General features: G+C 37.7%; 1 protein-coding gene across 4 annotated transcripts in view; it reads right to left on the bottom strand.

Annotated features, from left to right (window-relative positions):
• The window catches only part of IFT56 (intraflagellar transport 56), a 48,057-nt gene that overhangs the window by 2,315 nt on the left and 20,718 nt on the right, over positions 1-25,024 (bottom strand). For 2 of the 4 annotated variants that reach the window (XM_054812694.1, XM_054812695.1), the window contains exons 10-17: positions 23,378-23,433; positions 21,520-21,573; positions 21,038-21,101; positions 14,529-14,617; positions 9,252-9,335; positions 7,032-7,101; positions 4,105-4,211; positions 364-497 (exon numbers count right to left, since the gene is read on the bottom strand). In XM_054812694.1, the coding sequence (XP_054668669.1) occupies positions 364-497; positions 4,105-4,211; positions 7,032-7,101; positions 9,252-9,335; positions 14,529-14,617; positions 21,038-21,101; positions 21,520-21,573; positions 23,378-23,433 (658 nt within the window). Of the gene's footprint in view, positions 1-363; positions 498-4,104; positions 4,212-6,980; positions 9,171-9,251; positions 9,336-14,528; positions 14,618-21,037; positions 21,102-21,519; positions 21,574-23,377; positions 23,434-25,024 lie in introns of those variants that run through there. The other 2 variants (XR_008575400.1, XM_054812697.1) reach the window with 2 other exon arrangements.

Raw genomic sequence — 25,024 nt, 5'->3', positions numbered from 1 at the left:
GCCATGAACATGAAATGAGGTTCTTTTCCCTCAGTTCCAACCCAAACCATTCTATGATTCATGAACAAACCACATTTATAACTTAGCTCTTCCTAGTATAATGACTAATGTATTTTGGATTCCTACAATTCATAGCATTTGCTGATAAGTTATTCTCCACCATATATTTTATAACTGTTGGTGTGGAAGATACGCTTCAAATTGAACAGTGCGTATGGAACCACTGGCCAGAGTGTCTATTCTCTGAAAGGTCAATAAAGAATTGGAAGAGGATATGTAGTCCTAAAACTAAGATTATGATTCTGGCTTAAGTGGAAATAGGAAAAGAGCAAAATAAATTCAGATACAACACAGAATACTCACTTTGCTTCTCGGCCAGCTAAGATCATTTGAAAGACGCCCACACAAGCACCTCTCTTGCCTTCCCAGTATTCAGGATTACTGTCCAGTCTCTCCAGAACATCAAATGCTTTGGCTGAATAGTAAAACTGACGCATCTGCACAGAAAGTGAAACATTATTCCTGATTATATGACCGTCTTTCAGAAGGGGATTAAAGTTTTTGATCTCAGTTTTCTGAAATCAGCAGTAAGTCATAGAAGCAATGGGCATTTTCCTGTTTTTCTGCAGGCAGCAAGTGACACAGAACAGACACATTTCAGTTCTACGTAGAGAAACAGGTGGTATTACAACACTACTGCTCTATGTCTTGGAACATATTATAGACAAACTGCACTGTGAACTATATTAGTTGGCAACAATCAGCACCGTTGTTTTGATCATATATAGATAATACTAGCTTAAAGAACTTCTCTTTTATGAGGTGCCCTATCTAGTGTCGTACCGACTATATCAAAGTCCTTGATAGAATATCGACTTCAAACTTGTCCAAACATTTGAAAACGGAACCACTTTTCCTCATCTAGAGATGGTCACAGAGACGTATTTGGATGTCTTTTGGGTTTAACTTAGAGATAAATTTTTTTCTTCACCGTTACAGTACACTGCAAAATAAGATTCAGTGACTCTATAATCCAAAATTTTCCTGAGCATAGGAAAATCCACTGTGTACCCTATCTTTTCTGCCTTGGGTTCTCTATGTGTAAATGGGAACAAGCAGCAAGTTGTTTGGCAACAGTCAGTGCAAAAAGAGTGACCACAGTAACTGTGGCTTTTGAAGTCAGCATAACTCATGTGGATAGTATCTGTGACTGAGTGTTCTTCACTTAGACAAGCCTGAATAGCAATCTTGTTTGTGGCTAGCATCTTCCTGTGAGAGAGCAGAGGAGGTAGAATGGGCACAACCTCCCATCCTTTGGTGGCTGGAAGCCTGTATCTGCTGAGAAAAAAAGGACAGCCTGTGGGAGTTATGTTTGAAAACTTTATTCAGAGAAACACAGGTACTACTGAATGAGTAATAATTCCCTTTTCTTCACATAAACAGTGATTTTAACCACAGGTGACTCACAGGCACTTAAATGGATTGGAATAAAGGTAGTGAGTATAAACAGTATCAGATGTGTCAGCTAAAAAGAAAAAACTGAATACCGATTTCTCCAAACTGGCATCTGATGTAGTTCCATTAAGCAGATACCAGTTTAATCTCCTCCTCCTGTCTGGCATAAAATGCTTCGCCCCAAGTGAAGTGCTGTTCCCTATATGGATAAGATGAGCTATTGCATGAAAAGCAGCAAGAAAGTCCTGCATCCCAGCTTCCTCACTGAACAACTTCTATCAGCACAGAAACAAGGCATCAAGGTATGCCTAGTCTCAGGACACTGTTGACCTTGCTCTATCCATGTTCATTCAGCATTCTGTTGCGTGAAGCCTAGTGCAACTGCTTTCTTAAGCTACAGCTATGCTGCTGTTTGTGGACATCCAATATAATGTTTCAGAAACAATCTACATAAACTCAAATAACATGGGCCTTGCCATTTATCGGAAGAGGTACAAACAGCTGGTAGTGTAGAAAGACAAGTTATGACACTACAGTAATAATTTTTGAAATTAAATTCCTTGTGCTTTGGAGCAGTCGTTAATGGCCATATCTAGACATATAATTAGGCTGAAAAATTTAGTCCTGTAAGCACAGTTTTCATGAGCTCTAGATAAATGCAAAGTGCGGAGCTGCTTCTCCTCTAGAGTACAATAAGGTTTTGAGAAGAATTTAGGCAAAGTAACCAACTGATTTAAGTGAGACTTAAAATGGTCTAGAGAAAGATTTTACATAAGGTCTGATTGTCAACTTGCTTTCACAAATTGCAGCTATGGGAAACACCAGAGGCATAGCCACTTGCTTGCACAACAAGACTTTTAGGGTGAGATGGTTGATTGAATACTTGAAAGATGTGCAAGAGATAATTTGCTCAGTTTTAGAAGAATGCTTTTGAGATCACAAGGTAGATTTTCTGACTTTCAGTTATGTGTTTGTTAGGATTTTGAGAACTTGTTACTTTGTCAGACGAAGGAAAACAGCAAAAAGGTGTTACAGATAGTACATGGATATTGCTGCTCTTTGGAGAGCTTGGCTGAACTGAGAATCATTGGGAGGTTTTCCAATAGGACTCAGTTTACTGTCTTTCTTCTATGATGGCAAGTTTGGTCACTGTATCTCTAATAAAACTATGCTAATAGCTGCTAGCTCTTTTGTATTCACTTGCATTAGACTCCACTGAACCAGCTTCATGAGCTTTACATGCATTATCTGTGTTCTGCTCTTCTTCTCATATTTGCCTTCCTAAAGCAGTGAACTACTATATTTACACAATCACAAAATTGCAATCTGTCTTTACATTCTATATTTAAGTTAAATTAAATCTAAAACGGTCACTCCCCAGATAACTTCAGGCCACCTTCTGGCTCTGGCCAATACATTCTGAAAAATGGATGGCCTGTGTCTCACCATGACAGTTTTCCAAAGAACATCCTTTTCTCCAATCACTTGCTACTCCTCTAGGTCCCAACACAGTGCAATCATCCTTGTAGATGACAGACAGGATGCTGGATACAGCATCCTATAATTGTCTACTGAAATCTTGCACAGCAGTACTCTGCATAGGATAACCAATTTTTCTTTCTCCTATAGTACCATTTACAATCCTGTCAAACAACTTTTCGTTACATGCCTCTACATCCATCCTATGGATTAAGGTCTCATGGTTTTATTTTTTCCATGCTTTGCAAAACAGCAAATAACTTGAACCAGAGCTAAGTCTCACTGTGTATAGACACCATCTGAAGAATTAGATGTTAGGAATTTAGGCAGAATTGTAACCAGCTTCCCAAGATCTCTTCACTATTAACATAGCTTTGTATAAACTAGAATTTGGAGGTGTGCCAGCAGTGTATTAGCACAGAGCATCAGAACTACTAAACACAATCTAGCTCAGTACAAGTAAGGTAGCATATATTTTAACTTGTTCTAAAATGCCCAGAGCATCCCTACTAAGTGGACATTGTCTTGTCTAGCTTGACTTTTAAAAATGATAGACAGCTTAATCTAACCTCATCTCATTAAAAGTTCCCTCTAGAAAAGGTTCAAAAGAAGAACTATGATGAGTGAGCACGGATCCCCACTGCAGGCAGTTAAGCTTTTTTCTAAGTAGTTTTATGCTTAATGACTACACACATCATGTCTCTGCCCTACTTGGGCAGACAGAATAGTAGTTGTGAGAATTCTCTTTCCATTTCCTTATGATTAACAAAGGAATATCTCCCATTGCCATTACAAACTTTAACGAAAAAATAATGCTGTCCCAGAAAAAACGCAGCATAAGCTTCATTGATGAATCTATACTAGATTTTTTTTTTCTTAAAAGTTTCTTGTCATTTCTACCAACAATGAATCCCTAGTAGAAGAAACTGTTATTGATAGCTCAAGCATGCAGTAATTTACCAACATTTTAATCAGTGGGTTGTCTACTAAGAAGGCCTGTAGGTTAAAATACTGACTAGTACTTAACAACTCGTCTACACTATTAGACATCCCGCTGTTAGAGAAGAAAGTTCACTAGTTATGACAATGATGGAAAGTATCCAAAAAATGGCTGTTGGTACAATCACTAAATTAACATGCCATACACCAAGCTCTAAAGAGAAGACTCACTTTGTAGCAATCATTTGCAATGAGTTGCAATAGGTTAAAGGACTCCCCTGAGGTCTCCATCTTCAGATAGAGCTTCCAGGCCAACTGTGGTTTCTTATTCATAATATCTGCAATAACAACAAAAAGCTGGGATTGTGAAAACAATATGCCATGCACAATACTCAATGGCAGATGGAATAAACGTTCCTAAATTTCTTTGCTTAATGTAAACGCATGCCTCACCCTGCAAGCATGAGGTTGGGAAGGGAAACTTGTTCTTATCTTCTGCCTTACTAGAGATAACAGCCAATTCATCAGAGAATATCAATGTCAAGAGGAATAATTATGGCGTTTACATCTCAATTTCTATTTCACAGGTACAGCAATAAGCACAACTCTCATGATTTCAGATGTGATTAAGGAACAGAATAGAAAGCATTAGAGAAGTTATTTTATGCAGGACAATGAACTGTGGCAATCCATTTAGATGGTGAGATTTAGGATTATGTGTTCTTACACATAAACAAATTTTAATTGGTACCGAACTGAGGTCTTTAATACTTGGTGCCCACCTCAATCTAAACATTCAATTCCCAAGATTCCTAACAAACCAAAAGCGAGGGGGGGACAACACACAAAGCCCCTCCAAGCATAACAAAACTTGTCATTATGTGTCTACTAGAAAAAATGTTTCCAAATGCCTGAGATTTGTCCCGGAAATTTGTCTATATGACTAGAATTTTTCATTGACCTTTAACTTTAATCATCCCTGCTATACACAACTAGAAATAAAAGAATCTGAATCCTCCATCCCAGCTAGTGGAAAGTCTACTAGGGTGTTTGAACATAAAGAGTTCTAAAATTTGATTTTCTGGAGATAAGAACCCATTCTGTTGAATCTGAGGTTGATATTGGCAATTTCAGATTCATTCAAGTATTAGGAGAAAAGAAAATGAAACTAGGTATTCCTTTCTTTTTCAAGTCTTATCAGCTACTCACAGAGTAGCTGGCTGTTCACACATGGACCACTCTTGTGCTCTTTCAAAAGAGGGACTGCTTAGCTTATTATATGTGCCCACTGTGCCAATACAGATGTTGCAGGCAGAATGGGTGGCAATCCTCAACAATAAACATGTAACACCAAATCACAGGATTTATAGACACTTCTCATTTAGGAGGCAGCAAGACATCACATCAGATTTTCGTTTCATCAGCTCCAGATACCATACACAGTGGCAAACTGCCAAGTCTTAATTTCCTAATACCAACCCATCTATCTAGAGAAATGGAACAACGTGCTAATTAAATGGTTTTTTTACCTTTTCCTCAAGAACAATTTGGTATAAATAGTACAATAATATTAAACAAAAAAATATACTGTCTAGCATCCAAAAAAGATGCATCTCTGGTACTTTTTTCCCTTTGGAAATATTTCAGCATTGAATTGATTACGACTCAATACCTAATCATACTCTGACATGAATGTATTATAATGCTTTGTAATTTCTACAGCAGCTTTTATCCAGAAGGATCTAATAGTAATTTACATACTTGACACAAAAAGATAACTATATTCATCACTGAACAGTTGTTTCTGCAAAGAATTCTAGCAGCTGTTTGGGAACAAAAAAAAATCAAATTTTTAAGACAGATACTGAAGAATATAGCAGCTCTACTGAAACTTCAGCAGGAATTCAGAATGGCAAAAGGCACGCTCAAGAATCAATAGCAACTCTTACAAGAGAGCTAGAAAATTTTTAATTGATAACATGTTGTTAATTCTACTTCTTGTACAATAAGTAGCATCTTCAACGAGTTCTTCGTCCCCAGATGTATGTCAAAGAACTACTATAGCACAAAATCAAAGGGATGAACACTGTCTACTGAACAACCATGATATACCTTTGCAATGGGAGTTCTCGCATCCAAAAAATTCACATAAAACATTCACATATAAAACACTCAAACACACCCAGGTACCACAGCTTAATGAAAAAGGAAAAAACCAGCACATCCTAAAATAGAGTCATAGATAGGCATCCATAGGTGCGATATGCCTGTCTGGAAAGATCATGTTAGATATATTGACCACATCCGCAATATGGTATAATGTCCCAAAACATACATATTTACATTCCAAGTACAACTACTGAAAATTGTTTGATAAAAGAACATTTTTATATTGAGGCACTGTAAGGAAAAAAAATTAGCCTAGGGAGTCTCAGACTCAAGTCATTAGAAAAGTCCATTGCTATACTATTTTGCATGTGATGCTGCAGCTCTATCTGTACTGAGGTGTAGTCTGCAATGTTTTAAAAACTGACTCAGAAATACTAAATAAAATTTGCTGTAGAATATTAAACATAGCAAAAATGTTCTGGTTTCAAGGAAAGAATTGAAAAGTTTAAGAAAGAAAAATATGCTGGAGATCGTAAAGGACATCCCTGAGGCACAGGAGTTTGGACAATGCAAAGAATAATGTGATAGGAAAAAAAAATACCACATATGCTTGCCTGATTCTTCTCTTCCCTAGGCATCTGACACTAGCTACTCTTGGAGTTAGACAGACCCTTGGGCCTGACCCAGTATGGATGCTTCTATTTTATGTTTTACTCTGAACATTTTAGAGTTGTAACTCAGTTTTTAAAAGACAGAAAATCTTCACTCAAGCAATTGAGTAGACAAGGAGAAGAAAAAGGTTCACTGGTTAGGACAACGCTGCATTGACGGAACTACGGCAGCACTGCACTGAAGCAGCAATTGTTTGCTAAAGCCAGATGTATGAAAGGTGCAATAACCACCCACACTATAACTAGTGCAATCAGCTTTTCACTTTCGCAGTTCTGAATCCACCTACAACATTAAATTCAATTAAGAAAGTGGATTGCCAAGACTGATGCAATAGAGGAGGATCTGTATTCTGCAATGTTGAGGGTAAAGTGACTCACAGCAGCGAGCTAGCCAGCTAAGGTAAACAAAATCATTCTTTATCTTCTCACTCTGGATCAAAAGGAACACCTGCAGGAAGAAGGCAAATAAAAGATTATACATGCACGTACTTTAAACAAACAGAAGGCAGACCTGCCTCGTTTCAACACGCAGCTAAGACTTAAGCCACACAAACAACTGCTTCATGAGAAGAGTTAGTGTATGCAAGTGCAGTGCAGGGGCATCTCTCTGTGTCGGGTAGGTGGAGGATTCAAACAGTGCCACGCTTATCTAGGGACTTCTGCAGCTGCAAAACGCCAAGCTGTGCGGAGGGTGCGGCCTGCTCTGAACAAGTGCCAGTGGGCGGCCATGCAACATGAACAGCACAAAGGAACACTGGGCCTGTGGGAAAAGCTATTTGGAATGTGTTTGTTTAGAAAGCAATGCAAGCAATTACATTAGCGTCTTCTTGAAATACCAGAAGTTTCACATATATATAAGCCTTTCCTCCCCATACATGTCAGAGATCACTCCAGGTCAGCAATAAGCCATTTCTAATCATTTTGGTGTCAGTAAGGCTCCAAGGCAAAATGTTCGTCTTTTCTAACTTGCTGTACAAATACAGGTTTATTATATTCTACATCTAAAGTGATGCATGGGGGGAAGTTATAAATTTTAAAATGTACTCTGGCTTTACTCACAGAAAAAACCCCAACTATTTATGCCTCTCTGGAGGTATATTTGTAACTATACGAGGATGCTACTGGCAGAACTCAAAATACCTTTATAGGAGCAGATGTACGTACTGGAACAACGAGTTCCACAAATTACTGACGTTTTTATTGGTTAAACATTGCTGACCCCCTAATTTTGGGAGTGGTAAAGGAGAAAAAGAAAAAAAAGGAGCATTATCAGTGTAAATATCACTTTATCATAGTTTTGGGGTTTTTTTTTTCTTCATTATGTCCAGCGAGGTAAACTTCTTAGTAAGTTAATAAATGTTTTATGTGGAGATATTTTACGAGTTTATGAGACACTGGGGAATTGTGATGTTTATATGAAAGCATCATCACAAGCAAAGATCAGACATTAGGACAGTCTAATCAATTTAATTACATAATCCTGTTATTTAAATGCATCAGCTACATAACACAAGTTTATATAGAATCATTTGTAGGAATATAAGAGGAAAAATGTGGATTAACAGCAGTTTACACCTTTGTGTTTGTTTGTTGCCTGGCTGTAGCTAAAGCTTACTCATAGCATTATCATTTTTATCAGCATAGCCTGCTAGCATAGTTTTAAGATACTCACCTGCATTTTCATTAAGCTAACTAAATTAAGGTGGGTGAACTGAAATATATATACATTTTGCCTGACAGTCTTCGATATTTTTCTTAAAGAGAGATGCAATTTCAGGTCACAGAAATTAAGGGAGGTGGGTACTGGGAGGAAAAGAAAAGAAAAGAAAACAGAAAAGAAACCCCCCAAAACCAGGGGGCCTCTATTGTCAAGAAACAAGAGTTAAAAAGTTAAACAGGAAAAACACAAAAAAACCGCAAACCAACCAAACCTATATGATTCACTTTAGACTACATGGTTGTTTTTTTCTGGCTTGTCTTCTTTCTAGTCTTGTGGAAAATGTTACTGCCATCTTCATAATAGCTATTTGCTTTTGCATATTTCAGTTGTAATTAAGGTTCTACTGCACATAGACAAAAAATGCTGTGCGTAGAAGTTAATCTCTTCCAGCTGCATCTGGATGCTGCTGAATAAGATAGTGAGCACTTCCTCTTTTCCTCCCACATCTCCCAGAGGAAGAAAATTTTTTTTAAATACAAATTTCCAGGGACACCTAGACGGTCTTAACTATTCAGTGTCTTTTACTCAGCATGCCCTAGTCAGTCTCAACAATAAGACTGCCTGGGATCCCAGACAAAGCATAGGAAATCTGATTAAGAGGGTATTCTTTGATCAATTAGAGATAGCTGCAAGCACTCTTGTGATGCACCACAAGCAGCATGACTCCCCATATACCTCACATTACAAGATTAGCAAGATAATCTTCTCTGAATAGTGTTCACTGAGAGTTTCAGTTCCTCTAAGAAGGGGAAGATGATGTTCCACCCAACCTGCTTATTTTCAACCAACATGAAGATCTGGAGGGAGAAAAGGAAGGAAAGAGGACAGCATGTGGGAAATATTTCCATTGTTGTTTTTTAAAGAAAGTAAATACATACCTCTTCAGCCTCACTAAAATTGCCCATGGCAGCTTTGGCTTGGGCGTAGTTGAAGTTAAAAGTGTCATCGTTGTAGAAGTAACTCTGGAAAATAAGCCATACAGACAAAACCCAAATAAAACAAACAAAAAACAAACAAACAAAAGTCCTGCCATAGTATAACAACATTAAAAATACCCCCTCCTCCAAAAAATCTGAGTCACACTATATCAAGACAATGGGAAGGAAAAAGAAAAACCCACATTATGAACATACGGCATTTATAAACAGTGGGTAGAAAATTATGGACTGGCTTTTCCATCCTACATTCGTGACTACAAACACAGCTGGAACATTCCACAGTATTAACCATGAGAGATCTGGAAAATGCTCCAAGCTCAAAATTGCAGGGGCAGCTTTTGTAAGTGTAATTTTCACTTTGGGCATGTGAAGACATGCTGTGCTGCCATGGTGTCTTTCACCTCCCAAGCACTTATTTCACCACTAGGGTGGTAAATAGGCAGTTGACTCCCTAATGGCTTAAGGAGATGAACAGTTTGTTTTTCCAGGACTTCTCAAGGTTCAATAAGAGATCCTGTGGATCTGGTTATGTGACAGATGCTAGTCTGACACACTGGATCACACGACGGAGGTGGAGCCATAGTACCAGGCTGTAGCCAGGCAATTGCCTACCATGCAACAGGACTTTCTTATGCTCAAGCCTTGCTCACAGGCACCCTTCTGTCTATCTGAAGTGCAACACTAAGTTTTTCTCTCCCATAACATTAGACTGGACACATCTGGTTAGTAACAGATCAGGTTGATGTATCTGTATCTTTTCTGAAAGGCTGCATGGGTCAAAGCAAGAAATGTAACTCTAGGTGCAGGTGAGCCTGATGTTTGGGTTTGACCCAAATAACTTAGATTTGATCATGGTCAGATGTCCAGATTGAAGTATAACTCAGATGACCAAAGTCAGCTGAGCGTGTTCTACATTGAGCACTGTCCCACACTGCTGCATGTGCAGACCTGGTGGAGGTAAGGTGAAACACAATACCACAGCTATAAGCGTGGATGGGATTGAGGATCCCTGCCGAGGAGAGGTGCAGTGCTTGTGAAAGAGCATGGAAAAAAAAGCAGGGTGGTTTATCCACTGTAGTTACTGTAAGAAAAACTTTCCTGGGTGCATAACAGCACAGCGTGTGGAAAAAGAAATGTTTTTCCTTATATAACATCTATAAAAGAAACAAAACTTGTGTAGGAAGATCAAACTTTTGTTCTCTTGCTAAGGAGTAAGGAGGAGGTAAAAAGCATAGTTGGGACTGTACAAAAAGATATGGGAAGCAAGGGGCAAAACCCTTTCCCAGTGCTTTCTATCTTCTTTTATGATGTAGGGACACTGGAGGAAACTTTTCCTTTCCCTGTCAAAGGCAGTCAGCAAAGGGTACTGATCCAGTCCACCTGCATACATCAAGCTAATGCCTTGAGGCGTTGGTGGGGGATTGCCACCATTTGCTGGATGTCTAGGCTTCACAGAAATAGCCTACGTTAGGGTCCAAAAGCTGGCAAATATAGCAAGCTATGTGAAAGCATGAGGATGAACCAATCAGGTGAATGTTAAGCTCAGTTTGTGAAAACATTTCAGTACCCTTAGGGTGAACTAACTGGTTTCACCATATGAGAATTACAACACTGCACTATATTCTTCCTCAATGATAGTTTCGTGTGAATCAGCACAAGTCCAAGGTTAAGCAAAGCTGGCGAGCAAGATCCTAGTTTTACTGCACAAACAGTTTCGTCTATTTGAACAAAATAGCCCTCATTGTATTTTTGAATCAGAACAGAAAGGAAACTCTGTCAGCAACTAAAGTAAAAAAATGCGTCATTCTATCCTGGATGTATTAGTGCTAGAGACCAGACCTGCCATAAAAACAAAACCAGTAGAAATGAACTAGTGCTGCTGAGAGTGCAACACATTCACAGCAGCTAGATTTATATTTTTCTTATTTTTTATTTAAAGCCACATTACATGTGCTGGACTTCACTCTTTTGTGGTCTTTTTAGTGGTCTTCAATCTTTTCATAAAACTAACTTTGCTCTGAGTGATGTCCATTTCAATGAGATGCTCAGATACCTAGTTGAATAATGAAGCAGTTGTTGTGGCCGGAACTCAGCTGAGCCTGAATTAGCTTGTCTTCTCAGTTGATCCTCAGTGTTATAATGTCACCCTCAGGGCAGCTGGCAATACATTTATGATAATGTGTCCTTTGAGACATTCTCATGCCCAAAGCAGTTTTAATCAATCATGGATGAAGGTGGTGTTTCCTGAAAGAATATCATGCAAACAATCTCCACAGAGTGCATAGCTCCACTTAAAGAGCTGCAGAGATTCTACTAAAGTTTATTGCTGTGAATGAAACACAAAAGTGACTGTAAAGCCATCTAAACCTTGCCTGTAACATGGTACAGGAAGAATTATTTGCATCTCTGTGACGAGAAGGGGACTGACCTAAGTAAATCTGAGCAGTGGCTAGATTCAGCAAAAAAAATGATGAGAATGATCAACTACTTCAAAAGGACCATGCAAGGAAAGTGGTAGTAGGCAGAAAACTTTTGTCCTTAGTCCTTGCTATTTATCAACTGCATTATGTCTCAAGTTATCAGTATTTGTGATTCCCTTCAAGAATTTACCAAATATGTATTTTACTTAGGCTTGATAATTTTGCAACGTGCTAGATACAATCTACAAAACCTTCCAAACTTGCAACCTCAACCCTACCTTGAACTATGACAAGTTCCATAAGCCAACTGTGTTTTGAGAGGGACAAAATGCATTTTCTTAGAAAAGACATTGTGAATTTGCTGCAATTCCAGCAAGCTGTATCTTGTTTTCAGCCTCTCCTAATACAAATGGAGGTTTCAAATCTACCTTGTCTATTCTAATCCTCATTTTGTATAATTTTATTTTCTTAGCTTCCCTCTACAGCAAATAATATCTATCTTCTAATTCTCCTAATACAATAGTTCAATTTCTAATTATTCTCTCAATCACATTTGAGGGGGTAGTGGCCAGTATTTCAAATAAGAGTACACCACTATGCAATGAAAGGCACCAATCTATAAATACATTCACATTACAACTGTGAAAACCAGGGGAATATTTAAAATATTACCTTTGTCTAAATATGGGTCAAATCAAAATAGATATATGGTTACTGATGCTGAAGGCATGTATATGTGTACAAGTCCAGTTGGCAAGCTGAGATCCACACATATATGTTATAATGTGCAACAGTAGTTCTACATACTTTCAGCAGAACAGCTAAGTTTTTAAACCAACCAAAACAAACCTCCCAAACAAGCAGTCAGATAACCCTTCCCTGCTCCTATGCACACATAATAAAATCGTTTCTCCCAAATCTGACAAGGCAAGAATGCTCCTCCTCCTGGTTGATAAATCTAGCAGGACTGAAGGCTTGCACACCTGTCACTATTTTTGCCTCTCTCCTGACAGTTTTTAAACATTAGATCTATTCCTCACCTATATTTCCCTCTGCATGGGAAATATCCAACATCTTACAAAATAAAACTGAGTGTTCTGTGCTCTTCCTTTTCCCTGCAGATTTTCTTTCCAATCCTTCCTACAACACTTCGCTTTATACCCTCACAGACAAAGAATTATCCCACCTAATGCCCTCCCTGTAGCACTTCTCTTGACTCATGAGTCTGACCTATCCTCTGATCACTCTATTGCCCACTTTCACCTTCTTAATTTCTATTTAGTGCCTTGTTCGTTTCTGGCTTTCCTCTACAAACACTAGCCTTACTTTCCGATATTAATGACAACTCCATTTGCCTCCCCAGATGCTATTCTTCTCTCTCTCATTTCTAAGCTTTCCCATATAACTTGGAGGTGGTGAGTAATCACATTTAACTAACTTTTTCAGGTCAGAACTAGTTGTTTAAGAAAGTTTCTAAAGGAAATGGAAAGAGCTGGGCATTTCTGTGGGGTGACTCATTTCATTCTAAGATAAGTGCAAGAAACACACAGGATGAATTCTCCTCTGGAGATTACCATCTGCCCCTGTTGGCTATGGACTGAGACCAGATGATCAGTTATAACTAGAAATTTGACTTTTAGATGGCTCAAGTTAGGCAAAAAAAATCTCACTGTTAGTTTCCAGCTCTCCTTTTCTTCAATTACACACACACACAACAATTTGGGGGTGGTGGTGATGGGGTGTCTCTTCATTCCACTACAGTGGAGCCATTCCAGTAGCTACAGCCACTTGGGATTTCGTCAATGACCTCTTTCCAGACAAAGCTTAAAAAACTCTTCACCTTCATAATTTTTCACCCATTAGTTTCTTTTGGCACCATTACAACCATGTGTTTTTCTTTAGATCTCACCCTCCTTAGAACACTGTAATTGTAATCTCCTTAATAATTTTTCTTAAATTCTTTTTGCTCTTCCTACCAAATCTAGAGTTCTTACAACTCTAGTTTCAAATCACTGGAACAAGACAGCAATCACTTAACCCTATAATCGCACTCCAGCCTCTCTTTCCTCACATCTGACTTATAACTGGATATCTGTAAGTTAAATCCATTTTATCCATTGAATACTGGTGATCTGATAATGCTGTATTATGATAACTGCAAACTCCTCTTATTTTGAAAAATGCAACATTGCCTGTAGGGTACCACTGAGATTACTTCTGCAAAAATAATATTCTCAGTTTATTGCTTTTGTAATACTGCCCTAACTTAGCTCTTCAGAGACTGCTTTCCCTGTAAAATATAAGAGCTATTACTTTTGGGGTCCTTCATGTCCTATCTTCCTTACACACTTTTGTTCATTAAAATGCTGTCCCCAATTATTAACCAGTGACAATAATCTCCATCACTCATTTGATAAGTTTTAAGAAAACATTTGGGGTTTTTTTCCTCCATGTTGCCCACCACATAAAGATCCACAAATTTTTTTCATTGTCTTCCTTTAATTATCTTCATCATCTTCTGTGATGCCACCAGGAAGCCAGATAATGCTTAAATTGCAAGTGTGATGAGACCATCATACCCAGCATGCTGCACAATGCTATCTTATAAACTGCTGCTTTATGTTTTAATCCATTTGCTATATTGACTAGTTACGTCCCACTGTTGTTCCTGTGTTTTGTTACTATTTCATTTCTATATCTTTGTATGTTTACACAGTCTGTCACACAGCACAGTCTAATTCCATAAGTAGTGATTCCATGCATTAGAGTACTACTAACACTAAATACTAATACTAACCTTGACTGAGTTGAGGTAAATCAGGACATTACCAAACTGTCTAAGAAGAAAGAAGCAGGAGGACATGCACTGTCTCCCTGGAATGGTATCTAAAATTCAAAAGAGAAATGCAGATTTGTACAATTTAAAAGTCACATGGTAATAGACATCACTGCCAAGATTGCTGGCAACTACGAAAGTAGCTAACTTCTAAAAATAGTGTAACTTGCCTTTTCAGGCAAAGGGCCATAGGAGAGGTTAGAAAAACTATTAGATCATCTTGTCAACTTTCTCTACAGCATACAATAACTATTGCAAGACTGTATTCAACAGCAAATTCTACAAAGAGACAAATTGTTTAAGCAACAAGCCTTTTGCATGACACAATTTATGCAGCATAATTTTACTGTGAATTATTCTTACTCTTAGGAAACAACACTTGATACAAAGCCTGAGTTTGTTATTCCAACCTCATTAGCCTTTTTTCTTTAAAATTATGCTTTTCAGTTATCCTGGACAAAGAAACTGAATAGATTTTTAGTTCCAGTAAGAGAATAAACTTGATACACGGAAAATATTATTATAAAAAAAATACACGCACAGGCAAAATACTCAGTGATAAAATATAATACGAAAATTAAATTTCCATGCATTTGGGATTACCACATTGCTCACAAGTGGTAAAGCTGTAAGTTAGGCATATCAGTTCAAATGAGCGTCAGTAAACTTTGCTGCTATCTATGTCATCATAAACTTTGCTACCATCACACTATGCTGTCATCTACTCTGAAATTGCAAGCTGCGTTACTGAAAAATTATTTCAAAGCTTTTTTAGAGATTCTGAAGTTTATTATGACTAATTTTTGTTAGACCCAACCAGCAGAGATTAGTCAGAGATGGATGAACCCAAGCAGCAGCTGGGAAGGCATAAACACAAGTGATGTCAAGTCACTACTATTTCACTACATCAAATGATCATTAGAGAGCGTGCTGCTCTGTGCACTTTGGTAAGGTGACAGGAGATAAGATTCTAAGGCAACCAAGAGCCCTGAAGTAATCTGCTCCTGTAGGTTAGTTACCATCAATCCATCCACACTAGAAAATTAAAATATCTTTTCTGTAGATAGAAATTTCATGTATCTGAAGACCAATATTTTGACTCCATACCACAGCACAAAACATAGCATTCCACTGGGAAAATTGTACATTCCCTTTAAATAAGGTAGGGTAGTAATTATTCCTGGAGAGCACTACATAAGATCTCAAAATATATTTCAAAGGAAAGCAGAATATTCTCTTTTTTTTATCTTTTAGCACTAGGAGATACAGGACTTGGATGTCCTGTCATTTCCATATAGAAACAATCCATCCTTATCTATGTCTGAACCACATCATTCAGTTCTCCAGCTGAAGAAAATTATGTGGTTATTTATGAAGTGTTCACCTGGGAGCAGAAACTCGCCTGTATATTTATCTATCCTTTTTTACATGCACGCATACTTATCATGACACATATATGCTTTGACAGGATAATAACACTTTTCCTCAGTATTCCCATGCTCTTTTTTTTCCCTTTTCTTTTGTTGTAATGAGAATGCAGGTACCTCAAAAGTGCTCCTTTTTTTCCTCACATTCAGTTTTTGAAGTTTACATAAATTCACCGCAACTCATTTTAAACAAAGTTTTAAAAAATGCAAAGAAACATGCAAAGAAGACTTAAACCTGAGAATATATTTTCAGTAAAAAAGAATCACAGTAACAAAATATTAGAACCACACTTTTCTTTTCCCATACATGATTGGAGAGTTTCTAAGTTTCAGTATTTATTTTTATGTCCATGTTTTGTCAGAAAATTTTGTTATCCCAGCATACTATCCTGCATATACTTTTAGTGAAAGATTTCATTAAAAAAACCAAACAAGTGAAACATCTGTAAATCTCATACAACTCAGCAATGAATACTACTAGTGACAGGAAAACTAGAGTTTTATAGTTCTAATTCATCCCATGTGATTCATGCAGCTTCCTTTTTCCAGGAAAAAGTTCTCAATTTGAAAAATTACTTAGGTTGACCTAAGAATACCCCAAACAAAAGACTGCACAAAGTCCAGAAGAAATATTTCATTCCTCCCACCCAACAGTAGATATGCCTGACTCAGTCCTAAAAGATGACCACTGAAAAAGAAAGGGGTGGGTTTCTCCATTATGCTTGCAGTGTTTTAGAGTAGTTTGTAAGACTTATGTTAAGCACTAGAAACACTGCACTTAATAGAAATGTTAATGTTCACTTACTTTCAGTAATGTTCCTCTTGCCCCATTTCCTTCTTAACTTATCTCAGAAATCTGATCTGTTTAATTTTCCCAGTTAAGACTCTGGGAGAAGTGCATAAGAATTAACTATAAAAATCTGGTTATATCCTCCTTTCTAATGCCAGTTCCATTTTGTGTCATTGGGATTAAGATTTTTTTATTAAGTTTTTAAAAAAAACCAGTAAACAAAAATCTGCTGTTTTGGGTGTTATTTACTGCTACTAGAGGGTGAGTATTGGCTCCTATACTGTAAGTGCTTCCTGTTTTTGGGGGGTTTTTGTTCTGGGTGTCTCTAGTCCTCTTAAAATATATCTTCCAATATGAGATGAAACGTTATGTGTATTGGAAAGAACTTTCATATTAAGACTGTTTGTTCTATGTTCCTTGAACCTCCAAGTCAGAGATATAATTAAAAATAGCAAAGGGATTAATTGATGACTCCAAATGACTTCACAAATTCTTGATACTGTATTCTTCCTAAACTGTCTGTTGCTGTTTTTTTTTCTTAATGCAGTCACGGGATTTCTACAGTTAATAAAAGCAAGTCAGAAAGACAGGACCTTGTTTTGAAAAAATAGTCCACATCTTCATTTTAACCCATTAATTTTTGATAATCCACATTAAAATCAGAAGCCTTGTAGGCCCAGTTGTGAGCAAAGACAGAGAATAGGATTTCTTCACTCTAGCGAGCACGACCTACTTTTGTGTTATAAGTCTGCAAAGCAGCTAAGTAACTTGATAAAGATCTTAAACAGACAATCTAGTGGTACTAGCTCCTTGCAAGGATTGGCACAATGGCAAGTGCTGAAGCGTAACTTACACGCTTGAATAGCACGGCTGGCTACTTAGCAAAAGCCTCAGTATACAAACAGGGAGAATTCTGTTCTCCATTCTAAATCCAGCAAAAGAAAGGCAGCAGATCAAAAATGGCCACAAATATACAACAGAGCGGCTAATATGCTAAGTTACGTGAGAACATAAAAATGATTATATTGGATCCAAAGACCATCTGGCTCAAAAGTTTGCTGAGTAAGAAAATACAGCTATGGAAATAATATAGTCTAATTTCACATATAACACGTGCTGTGGTATGTAATGCCACTTCCTTTGAAGTTTCTCCCAGCTTCCAACAATCTGTACTGAGGACTTCCTAATCATCACTGAAAAAATTGTGTTAATCTGCCAATGGACTTCTACAAATTTCTTTATACCTTCTGGTTCTTGCAACATTCTATATCAAGTAAGTTGTGTTATGTGAAAAAGTAATTTGTGCTGTTTGTTTTAATTGTCTTACATGATGATTTATTTCAATGCTCCTTGTTTTTTGTATGTAACTAAGTAATTCCTCTCTATTCCTCTTCTCCTTGTCATTTATGATGTTCTGTATCACGAACACAACCAAACTGAGTCATCATTTTCCAGGCCATATATTCTCCTTTATTTAATCCCTCCTTGTTCAAGAAGCTATCCCCTTTCTCTGATCATCCTTGCTGTCTTTATTGTACCCTTTCTTGTTCTACCATACTCTTTTTTGCAACGTAAGAACCAGAATTGCAGACAGTATTCAAGAAAGGGAACCACATCTGTATACAATGACACAGTAATTATTTTTTGTTCTCTCTTTCCTCATCAGTTCCTTAGATTCTCTTCAATTTTCTGATAATTTTGCAAATATAGTTAGTTTCCCCCCATGTACTACTTCACATTTATCAAAGCTAAATTTAATTTGTATGTTATTATCCAGCTTCATATATTCTTCCACAGCTTTCATCACTGTGGAAGCTTTCATTTTTCCTACTGTGGGTAATTTTGTACCATTGGCAAATCTAGTCATGTCATTATTTGTCTCCTATATCTCATTAATTATGAATACAAGCTGTTTCTTTAAAGAAGAAACAAAAGGTTCTTTCAAGTGTTCAAATCAGGTGCATTTTATCCTTTTCACTGCTACTTCACTGAAAATTTTCTGTTAGAAGTGAGAAAGGTTATTATGTAGCTTCCCTTCCTGAAATTAGTACTGTGGAAATTTTTTGAGGTATTTGCTAACACATGGACTTTGAATTTGATTATACTCAGATCACTGTAACAGAATTGGATTTTCATAATAAAATTTCAAATCAGGTTCTATGCAACCTCTGTATTGGTCTGGAGTCACCTGTTCACTTGTGTGTTCCCTAAGATGAAACCTTAGCATTTAAAAATTCATTCTCTGTATTGCGCCATGTCATTGCATTATGGGTCAATATAGGCAGAATAGAAGTCTCCAACTATTATTTAATTATCTATCTATATAAAATCTCTAACCTCTTTAATATGCCAGTCACTGTTCCTATCCAGGCTGGCTGGTGAATAATTTAGCCTCAATACGATGATTCTCCTATCTGAGCAGGTAATTTAAAACAATTTTATGTTACTCACTGATTAAAAAAAAATAATATTTACTTTATTTTGAGAGAAGGTTTCTACAATGTGTAGAACCATTTTTCCACTGGCATCATCTATTTAGTAATACCCCATTGTAAATTAAATAGGAACAATATCCTACATGTTACCTTCCTCCTATCACATTTAAAATTATTTTAGGTTTATAGCTTCCTCTTCTAAAACCAGGTGTTCCACTTTATTCATCTGCTTGTAAAAGATTTAATATTTGTATAAAAACACTTACATATTTGGTCTTCATGTGTTTGTTTTTTGTTTTGTCCTATCTAAATTCAACTCTGTTTGCCTCTTCTATTTCCTATCTACAGTTTGTTGACCTCCACCTGTCCTTCATTTGAGGATGCCAAAAAACCCTCACACTATTTCACCTTTAAAGGAGGAGTTACCTTGAACTGCATGCTCTTCTGTAAGTCAGCTTTCTCACGCAAGTTTTTCAAAAGATGATGAAGCAGTTTTGACATGGAAGTACCAAGAGTGTAAGATGTTTGCAGTATTAATGTTTCCATTTACCTTTATTTGGAACCAATCCTTCCTGTAGGCTCATTTTTTCAATTGATCCACCTTCCTAATCAGACTACGTTTCTGTTCCCTTCCCCCCACAACCATACCTCAAAGTTTCAGCCTCTCTATCTTGTTTTGCATATGAGTTTAAAAATATTTCACAGTAAAATTAAGACTTTTAGCTTCCTAACAATTTCAATTTTGGTTTTGGGCTATATCTTCATGAGACATCTTTTCAGGATGTCTTTTCTCAGACTATCTCTGTATTATTTTTATCCATGTGTGCTACAGTCACTCATCACATCTGCATGACTGTTATGGGCATTAACCACTATTGCAGCAATCACCCTGTGACTTTACTGGCATCACAAACTGACTTAGCTATATGCCCACCAACTGAGTGCTCCACTACTACAGTTCATATTGTTTCTCTCTATTAGCTGGGATCCTGACTCCAAAAGGATAGCAAGAGGAATGTTTGGGAAGGCTCGTGGATGGAACCGCTTCCAGCCTTCCAACCTGAAGCTCTCTGCTGCACAATCTCAACAGTACTAGGGCTGTAAGGGGAACAGAATGGCTCAACAGTACTTCTGAAAGTTTCATCAGTGCTGCCACTTTGTCTCTTGGGGTCCTTCTCTTTAGTCACCATGGACACAGGAGACAGCATTCTGTTGCTGAGGACCATGAGCTGTCACACCATAAATATGCATAAGTTACCCACCTAAAGAAATAGTCCTACTGACAATGCCTACAAAGGAAACTGGGAAGCCCTGTTTCAGCTGAATTTCTGTGTTCCAACAACTGGCTTTTTTGATTTGGGATTTTTGGGTTTACTTTGGCAAGGGGAAGGTAAGACAAGGTCTTGTTTTAGTCTATTATTGACTAGCAATCCTAGATTTGCACCTGTGAGTGCCTATACCTGTGAGGTTTCAGCCATACACTTCATCTAATTAGGCTGTTGTCTTCTGTTTCTATAATGGGGATTATTAGTCAAAGGCAAGCTGCCACAGCGTCTATCAGTGAAGACTAGCAGTTTGCAGTATAGTCTCTTTTCCAATCAAATTCATACAGTAGGGTTTGGAATTCATTGAGCCTTCTAATTTAAACTTGCAAATTTGTTTTAGACTATAAATTAGACCTGCTGTTACTCATACTACAGCAACAAAATGCCTAGCAATAGTCACGCTAACAGTCAGCAGTTAAACAAAGATGCGATGTTATATATTTGGACGTTGTAAGAAGGATTACATAATGGAGAAAGAACATTTCAAACATACCACATTCGCTGGCTGATTCACCCACCAACTGGAAGAACTGCTGAGCAATTTTCAGATGATCTCTCTGGGAGAGGAAAAAAAATCCAATATGAGTTCCAGAGTTGATGCTATAGTACGCAGTGAAAATACGCTCTGAGGAACAGATGGGGAACAACTAACAGACAAACCAGGGCTGAAGTAAAACCAGAAAGAGTAAATGTGCAACTGTACATGCCTAGATACACAAGAACACTTAAAGCAAACAGGTTTTTTGGAAGCAGGACAGAGAAGCCAAATTCAGCTCGATTTATTGTCAGGACTAGCAACAGAGATTTGCATCTCACTCATTCTGGACCGAGTACTGTATGGAAGAAGATTAAGAGACTTAGAAATCCTGCAGTCTAAATGAGAAATGACTTCCTCTGTCACTCCATTCCAGTCCCTACAGATCTGATCACATCCTACTGTTGGAGAAGCTGGAGAACCTCATGGGCTTCACTCACCGAGCCCATTTCTTGTCCAAGTGCTGCATTTACCACTCCTTTGAGGATGTACTCCTGAGAAAAAAAAAAAAAAAAAAAAAAAAAAAGGATCAGAGAAGACAAGGTGAAGATTTCAGAAGACACATAAAAGCCTACTTGCACATTATTTTCTTCCTAAATTCAACTCTGTCCCAACTCAGTTTAATAGGTAGCTGGTTACTATGATAGTGCTTCAATACAGTAGTACAAAGTTACCCCCCCAAGTCCATTCTATATGTTAGCTAGTCACTTCTGCTAAATAGGTGGGATGCAAAGGTGTAGTGTGTTTTCTGATTAACTCTTATGCTCAAAGACGATGCACCAGAAGAAACACCATAATATACTATCACCCCCTCTTCACCATCATATGGCCAATAATCAAGTGCAATGTTGTTATATTAATGCGCAGATCCCACTTCAAGTTAACCATAACTTGGTTAACCATAACATTGGTTAACCATAACCAAGACGATCCTTGCTCCAAAATGCATAGCGTTTCCCATCAGGGCAAAAATGTTCAGAGGTTTGTGCTCTGTGGTCATGTTACTGTACTGAAATTAGGAATAGGAGTACCCTACCCTGTAATCTCTACTATGAGATACAACTATAGTTTAATTCTTCTCTGAGCAAGATCATCTCAGCATCTAACAGACTCATTTGTCTTATTCAAATCTTACAACAATTGAGAGTTACAGCTATAAACCTGCTGAAGTAGGTATTCCTGATAAACCCTGACAGCGCTGTCACAGATGTAAACATGGAAAAAGAGAGACATGTACACAGACCAACAATGGAGTGCAAGGAAACAACGCGAGAGTACTAGCCAGTACGCTAAGTAATAATTTTAGCATACCAACTCTCTTACAGATGCCAAATTATTATTCTATAGATGTCATCACAAAGATGAAATTTGAGAAGGACAAGTAGTTTTGTAAGTCTTAGCAGGGAGTTCCTTCCAAGTGCGAGTGTGAAAATGGAAAAAAAGCACAAAGATACTAATTTCAAAATGTGATCAAGAATGATATCATGTTATTTATATTAGGCATGTATATAGAGAAAACAGAGGCTAAAGGACCAATAGCTGCAGAAAACTGTTCAAGTCTTGCTATACTGAAAAATGCAAGAAGTGAAAAGCAACAGCAGAAGACGCTCCTCAGCACAGAATCACCAGATCTGTTTTCTTGATGTTTTCCTTTTCCCTCCCTCCATCTAATCCTCACACAGACTCATGAAAGGTCCCTTTCATGCCCAGCTATGTGACCTTTGGAAAATAAACTGCAAAGAGGAATAAATCAGAGACTAAAGATGTTGGAACAGCCACAAAAGAAAATTACAGTAGCAGCCAAGGGACACTGCAGTTTTCACTCATTGCAGCCAAAGTGAGGTGGAATTAGAAAAGATCTATTATTTAAACTGTTTAATCTAATCTAGCTCATTTTTATTGAGATGGCTTCAGAACAAACCACATGAGCATATGAGCTAGTAGATCTGAGGGATGGCAACCAGCACCAGGACAGAAGTGACAAGTAGCTGTAGCTGGAAGAGGGCTTTTACCTATGCACTAATGGTCAGCTCACTAGAATCAAGTCTGCACACAACAGAGCTGTATTCTTATTGACCCCAGGTGGTACAGCAATAAACATGCTAAGTACTCATATATGCTCATATATAATACTTTATACATGCACATTAAGTCTATTGTTGATAAAAAGAAAACACAAGAGTTTTAAAAGTGGGAATGGGCAAACTGTATCCTCAGGATACTAGTTTTGTATGTGGCAGATTTCATACCAACTTATAAACTCTGTCTTTATGTACCATGACATGAGTTTCCAATTACCTGTGGAGCTGTAGGTTCCAGGTCCTTAATCAGGTTATAAGCCTCCTGCACATCATCTGAAATATCAGATGTTAGAATATATGACAACCCATAGCACACTGTATTAGAACAAATCACTTATCCTCTACCACATTCCCCAATAGTTGCAGACTAAGAAATAAAGCATTTAGACAGGAGGAGAAAGGTAACTATAAATCATTGGAAATTTATATCACAATGGTGATGGCTTTCTAGAACTCAAATAACAAACACGGAGTGAGTAATAGGTTCTTTATTACTACAATTTTCCTAGTAGAGATGACTTGGCCCCCTTGTTCATAATCCAGTGGCTGCCTTCTCAACAGTACAAGGTCAAGATAATAAATCCATCATCTTCCTGTCTTTTGTCTTCTCATATTTATTTACCCCTCAAGGAGGATAGGGTAACATGACTCTGAAGGGAAACTTCATCTTTTCCTTATCAATATTTCAAAATCTGTTCAACAGCTCTTACCTGATCATAATTTTAACAAGGAAGAAACATTACTAGTGTAAAAGTTTAAATGTAAAGTTTGAATTCAAGAAATAACTTCATTTCCACCCAAGAAATAAGTAAATTGAAAAGATCCTAAACTTTATCTAAATCAAAAAAGATGTTGGCACTATAGTCTGCTTAGTAACCCAAGCTACTGAAGATGCCCTTTTTACTGGCAAAATTTTGTTAACACAGCATTACACCACCTACCCATAGGAATAAGCCTTATCAAACAAAACTTTTTTTTGCTAGTACATCCCACCCATGCACTGTGGGGACAATACTCCAGGGTGACTTAAGACAATACATATTGGAGCTGCCAGGCTCCCATCCAACCCCTCTGCTTTCCTGTCCATTCCCTTGAGCAGTCATGTAGTAACCCAGCACAAGGTACTACACTAGCCAAAAGTCATAACTTTTTTTTTTTTAAAATAGAAATAGGCTTTTTTGTTATTTTTGCTAGCTCAGCTCACCACCCGCAAAAAAATGACAGTAGCCTAAGCAACAAGACAGGTGGGGAGCTGACTGGCTAAGAGGCTACCTGGGGGTCCTGACAGACAGTGCACCTTTGCAGCAAAGGAGGCCAACTGCACACTGGATCATATGAGCAAGAATGTAGCCCTTAGGGCAAGGAAAGGGATTCTTCTCTATATGATGCTTGTGAGATTGCACCTGGAGTACTGTGTCTGGTTTGGGGATCCCCTGATCAAGACAGACATTGAAATACTGCAATGAGCCCACCTGAGGGCTCCCAAGGCAGGTAGGGGGCTGAGTAGAGATTGAGAGAACTGCATTTGCTTCGTTTTCAGAGGAGAAGGCTCAAGGGAGATCTCATCACTGCCTACAACTAACTAATGGGAGAGTACAAAGAATCCATAGGGTGAGATGAAAGGCAGTGGACACAAGGTGGAAGAGAGGAAGTTCTGACTAGAAGCGTGTCTGGACAAGGCTCTAAGCAACCTGATCTAATTGGACCTGCCTTGAATAAAATGTTGTGCTAGAGATCTCCTGAGGTCCCTTCTCATTAATAATGTAATTCTGTTATTTACCTAGAACTCTACAAATTTATACAATATAAGGCAGGTGATAATGTACTTTTAATAATATACAATTGTGTGTCTAAGTGGTGTAGC

The sequence above is a fragment of the Grus americana genome, chromosome 1 (assembly GCF_028858705.1).
Source record: "Grus americana isolate bGruAme1 chromosome 1, bGruAme1.mat, whole genome shotgun sequence".
NCBI classification, from domain to species: Eukaryota; Metazoa; Chordata; class Aves; order Gruiformes; family Gruidae; genus Grus; species Grus americana.
Note: the sequence above shows the minus strand (reverse complement) of the source record. Positions and strands in the feature narration are given on the sequence as shown.